Below are 5,812 nucleotides of genomic sequence, written 5' to 3'. Positions count from 1 at the left end.
GATGCTTTCTGTGTCACTGATGTGCCAGGTGACGAAAAACGATGGACTAAGCATGGACGCAGCAGCTGAGCGCTGCAGAAAGCGGCTCATCCGGAGGCTTCCGACACGGACGGGGGCGACAGCTCGGGAACAGGCGGGGGCGGGGCTCCCCTCACAAAGCTGCAGGTGCCATTCTGCCCACTTCCCCGCGCACCGCTGCGGACAGCTTCCTTTAAGAGGGCGACACGGTTAGAACCTGATTTTCACCTCCAAGCAGGACCCCGGAAAAACCATCTCGCTACGCGAGGCTGGGAGGCACCGGGGAGGCGGACCTCAGACCAGAAGCTCCAGAAAATTCTTTTCTCAGCTCAGGGAAAAAGACCCACTAGAAAGCACCAAGCCAGCTCCTGGTGACAGGAAATTCTGTATCTTTTTAATACACCGAAAAGAGATATTTCCCTTACAATCGTGCAAGCGAAAATGACTTGATTCGGAGTTGAAGAACTCAAAATCAAATTCAGGAACGACCGCTCCTGAATCGAGAAGTCTGTTCCACTAATGAAAAGGAAACAAAATATTGGCTCCTTACCTGGGTGTTGTCGGGTTGCCCCTCCCCGACATGTAAGAAATAATTCTTATACCGGTGAGAAAAAGTACCCTAAACACTTAACGGCAGCGACCGCATCTCACTGAACTGATCCGTTTCTCCCATCGACTAACAGTGGCGTCTTTTGCTTTCCAACCAACCAAGTAAGGTACCAACCACCACAGTTTAAGAAACCGCGAAGGAAAATATCAAGTCTGTCCTTTGGCCTGAGTAGAGTTAGTCTTTGTTGTTGTTGAAGAAAAAATGAGTGATTAAAGAGAAGTATAGATGTATTCATACAACCGTTGCCCGGGTCATCCTGTGGAGAACTTTCTAGAATCATGTGTGCTTTCCCGCTCCCCTACCCCTGGGCTACATGAGAGGTTTGTTGAGTCCAAAATGCTGAGGGCCACGTGGGGGAGGGTACTGAAGGCTGGCTGCTTTTCTAAATCTCCACCCCGTTGCTGATCATGCCTCTAAAAGTCCTTACACGACTACTGAACAAGTCTGTGGCCATCGATTTGGAGGAATCGGTGAAAGAGACTTTTGTGGCATCGGTGACGGCTAAATAAGAACAATTAAATCTTTGGCTACAATGCGTCCGTACGGAACTGCTCTCACCATTTTAATATGCTTGCTGTTTATTGAAACCATTGTTGAATAATTATCAGTCTAGAATATGTATTTTCAACACCCCAGGCAGATGGGATTCGGGCATGTTCCAATTTGGCAGAAGTCAAGCCTATCCAGTGAAATCTCTTTCTGGATTTTGCATCAACGGCCTAACGGGGCTTCCGAGATCGGCTCGACCGGTGCCCATGTGCTGGAGGTTTTACATTTATATGACATCTGGATCGACGCCGACAGTTAGATGCGGACAGGAGCAGCTGCACATGAAGAGTCTTTGGGGTGAGAGAGATTTGTCACGCTCCACTCTGATAAGAACTAAATTTGGACAGTGTGCATTCTGAAATGTTCATGGTACCGCGTGAAACTGCGAGCAAACGGGACAATTCCAGAGAATTCGCACGAGCCCCACATCAGATCATAAACGAAGAAAAGTACAGGGCTTAACAAGCAAGTCGGGAGTGGGACTAACAATACGCTTCCCGCGTCAGGTTGATGGCAGAGGGACAAATGAACGGCCCCTTCCCACGTCAGGTTGAAGGCAGAGGGACAAAAGAATGGCCCCTTCGCAAGTGTGCTCATCCCCAACGCCTCGGCTTCATTTCTTCCTCCCGTCCCCATTGGTCCTTGCCCAGCACCCACTCTCCACAGCCTGGGGAATGCTAACTGAGCAGCAAACAGAGGTTTCACACAGTCCTGTTGGGCGCAATCCTACTGAAAAAGCCTGAATGCGAACCTCCCAGCCTATGATTTGAATACCAAGAGGGTCTGTAGCACTCCACGTGATCAACTGTGACCCCACACTTACCATAGAAAGTCAGCTGTCCCCTTGCTACGTTTCTGCCTCTGGAATTCTCAGCCACACATTCATAGGCACCAGCGTCCTCTTGCTGAAAATTGGGGATTTCGAGAATTCCATTGGACTTGTGTCGTCTGGCCTTCCTTGCTATCGGCTTGCCATCGGCTCTTCTCCAGATGATGGTTGGCACTGGGCTGAAAGGGGAATAAAAGGGGTGAGTCACATTAGAGAAAACCGTGTCTTTTATCTGAACTTGTGCTGCTAATGACCCCTCCCGCTCGCTCTAAGCGTCTAAGCTAGACCCAGGCAGCGCCCCCCGAACTTCAGCCATTCACGCATCGCTGTTACGATTTTACCCCTAGCCACATCTCCGCTATTACTATGCACTTAATGTTTTCCTTAAATATCCTTTCTTAACCTTCAACGAGGTGATCCATCTCCTTTGCAATACTATCGTGGAAAAAAAAAATCGGATTTTTATGTGATTGCTGCTTTTTTTCCTAGGACATCTGTTTTTTTCCTAAATCGTACGTATGAAGATAGAACTGTCCACACACCATCGTGAGGGATTCAAGATGGCCGTGAATTCCTTCACATCCCTCCCCTGAGTGAGGCCGGGTCCTCCTCCCCTTGAACCTGGCGGGTTCTCTGACTGCCCTGCCGGCTGAAGTAAGGCAGAAATGATGCTGTGTCTGTTTCATGGCTCCGGCCATAAAAACTGGTAACTTCTACTTCCTGTCTCTTGGACACTCTGCTTGGAAACCCACCAACTTATCGCAGGCCGTTAGGAGGTGGTTTGGGGAAACTTTACTTAACATAGCGAGATCGGAAAACAGCGACCTGTGGGGTCTTTACATGCTCTCAAGGCGTCTATCACCCCCCAGCCGTAACGGATAGATCCCTTCTCAAACCGCAGGAAGAGCATCACTGAGTCTGCGAATCCACGGCTGAGCGAGCTAAGCACAGATTCACAGACTGCTGTTTCCTGGAGTGGGGGTGGTGGATACAATCATTTACTTATTTCTTTTCCACAAAAATACACACAGAGAAGTAATTAGGGGAAAGACTTGCTAATCTTCTCTGGAAAACCTGAGATGGCGTTTAAAAAATTAAAGCCATCAACTCTACTATACTTGTTTTAGAAGAATTTGAGTTCGCTAGACAGACACGCTAACTCGAAATGCGTAAGGGCTGCATGCAAAGGACATGGTGGGTGTCTTTACACTCGACGAGATGAACACATGCTGCGTGATTTTTCAAATAACCGCTCTTAGACATAGTCTTTCTGCTCTTAAGCGGGCGGCGATGATGCGTTTCAGCAGCCGGATTGCACCCCGGATGTTTCTCTGTTGACCGGAGGTGGCTGATTTGGGTCTTTTGTTTTTATTCTAGGGCCATTCAAGTCGTGTGAATAGAGTTTAATTTGTATCCCCCTGGAAGTGTGCACGACATAAATTCTGCTCTTTCTCTATAGAGGATTTCTCAAGGTATCACCTTGTAGAGTTCACCAAGTACATTCTTCACCTATCTGATTACCTGCTCTCACTTCATCCCTGGATTGAGTTCACACGCACATACACACACACACACGTATATATACATATGTATGTATGTAAAATGAGAAACGGGACCATATTATGCTGTTTGGCGATCTGCTTTTATCTCTGCGATAAACCGTGAGCATTTTTTATGTCTTACATGTTGTTTTACAACTGGATCTCGATGTCTGCACGGTGTTCAGTCCCACCGCCATGTCCTAATTTATTCAATGTGTAAGTTTTCGGGGTATAAAAAATGACCCCTGTATCATTCTGCAGCTTACACGGTCACAACTGAAAACACAGAAACCAAAAGAATCTCCCTCCGAGAGCAGAAGATAAAACAATAACAAAAAAAAGAGGAGAATCTTTCTCCCGTTGTTGCCGTAAAACACAAGATTCAAGACTCCTGTATTTCACATGCTGAAACGGGTTGGAGAAAAGTTAGTGTTGTCACCTCAGGCAACATTTGAACACAAGAAAAGCATCTTAGCTTCGCGGTGGAGGGTGGGGGTGAGCTGCCAGATGTACAGGGTTGGGAGCCAGGTTCTCAAGCGTCTTTTAAGCGCATAGGTGACCTGAAATTCTCATTTCAGGGGATAGCTTTTACCGTTTACGCTCAACGTTTGCTGCAGGGTTAGTAGTGAAATCGCCGCTGATCTGCTCTTCATTTTCCTCCGAGAGAAACTCTGGGGCAGTCGGCTTAGCTAAGGACTGAATAATGAAGTCGTGAATAATTTTTAGACAGCTCCGTAAAATACAGACTCTCGGGTCCTGCCTATCTCTAGCCAATGTGGAAGGAAGAGACTGGTGACTTGAAAAAGAGATTCGAGAGACATCTGACGCATCTCTATAAACTGGGGCTGAAAGGAAGTCCACATTTTTCCAAAGAGTCAGCTCGAATGTACCTCCAAAAAAAGCCAGCGTTTCTCTGCCATTCTGGGCCAGACAGCGTGCACATTTCAGGTCATAATCACAGAATGGAACACTTTCTCAGAATTACCCATTCTCTTCTCCTTGGTGGCCACGTCGAGGGTGGCAGCCTAATCCTTCACGTGCCATTATGTGTCCCGTCTCTGTGGTGAGCGGACGGGTATGCAGAATTACAAAGAGCTAGGCTTGCTTTTCGGTCACCTCGGAACAGTGCAAAGAAAGCTCCACACCTGCCGGGGAGAAGGGGGCGGGGAGGGCAGGGCGGGAACTTACTTCCCCAGGGCGAAGCACTCCAGCCTCGCCGTGGCGCCTTTAGCCGTGGAGACCGTTTCTGGAAACTGCACTTCTATTTTGGGCTCATATTCACCCATCACCCCTGCGAACAGAAAGAAGGATCTGAGTCTTGGGGATCCTTTGACTACATACGCACGTGTGCCTCCGTTCACGCTGTGCCTCGTTGTGTGTACAGTTCATGTCTTCGTGTAAAGCAGGTCCCATCTCCGACGGCCCGTGAGTCGCGGCTGCTCTCCCAGCCACTGCGAGGAGAAACGTGCGTCACGGAGCCACGCCATCTGCCGAGGAGTAAACCCTCCTTGCGCACCGCTTCGCTGCTCAGAAACACTGTTTTTAGGTAGTCATGCAAAAATAAAAAACAAAAAGGGGGATAAAGTCCCAAGCAGGAAAATCACATCGATTATTTTTTTGGACACATACTGCAGAAAAAGTTTATTTAAAAAAAATAGTTTCACGCTTCATTATGTCTGTATAAGAAAAAGACGTGTAATCAATTTGTGGCCACAGGTTCCTTTAGCTTTCACTTCCAAGCCCATCTGAATCAATCGCAAATCAGGACTTGCAAAATAACATTGCTATCGGTGTTTTTACTGTATTCTGAACCAACGTAAAAATATTAACAGGAAGCCGATAGAGAAGACACCCCTTAAGTCATACCCATTTGGTCAATGATAGGCTCACCTTGAAGGTCACAGTCTCCCACTTGCCATGTCCTGAAAAACCACCATTATGCCCAGGGCGACATAACCTAGCACACGAACGCCGTGCTTTTTAACTAACTACTTAATTATTTCTTAATGGTGCGTTCCCGATCCCAATGTTTCATCACTGCCGTGCGCGTCTCAACCCATCGGTTTCTATTCCATCCCTAGTCACTTTCCGCGGTGTCTGGTTCGGCTGTGCCAGCGTCAAGGGTCGGATTATCCCGCTTAACTAGAAACGGGCGTTGCTCCTCAGGCTTCCCGCGGGAGGAAGAGGAGACGGGATAAAGAAGAAGCTGACCGCGGAGAATGGTTGGGGACAGGTACAATGACAAAGAGAAATGGTTCCACCCTC

The 5,812-nt window shown here is 47.9% G+C and overlaps 1 protein-coding gene across 1 annotated transcript in view; it reads right to left on the bottom strand.

Moving 5' to 3' along the window:
- CNTN4 (contactin 4) overlaps positions 1 to 5,812 on the bottom strand; it is a 266,241-nt gene that overhangs the window by 150,915 nt on the left and 109,514 nt on the right. Inside the window, exons 4-5 of the mRNA XM_023533299.1 lie at positions 4,736 to 4,838; positions 2,001 to 2,185 (exon numbers count right to left, since the gene is read on the bottom strand). Coding sequence (XP_023389067.1) covers positions 2,001 to 2,185; positions 4,736 to 4,838 — 288 coding nt within the window. The remainder of the gene's footprint in view (positions 1 to 2,000; positions 2,186 to 4,735; positions 4,839 to 5,812) is intronic.

Source organism: Pteropus vampyrus, unplaced genomic scaffold (assembly GCF_000151845.1).
Source record: "Pteropus vampyrus isolate Shadow unplaced genomic scaffold, Pvam_2.0 Scaffold100, whole genome shotgun sequence".
NCBI lineage: Eukaryota > Metazoa > Chordata > Mammalia > Chiroptera > Pteropodidae > Pteropus > Pteropus vampyrus.
Note: the sequence above shows the minus strand (reverse complement) of the source record. Positions and strands in the feature narration are given on the sequence as shown.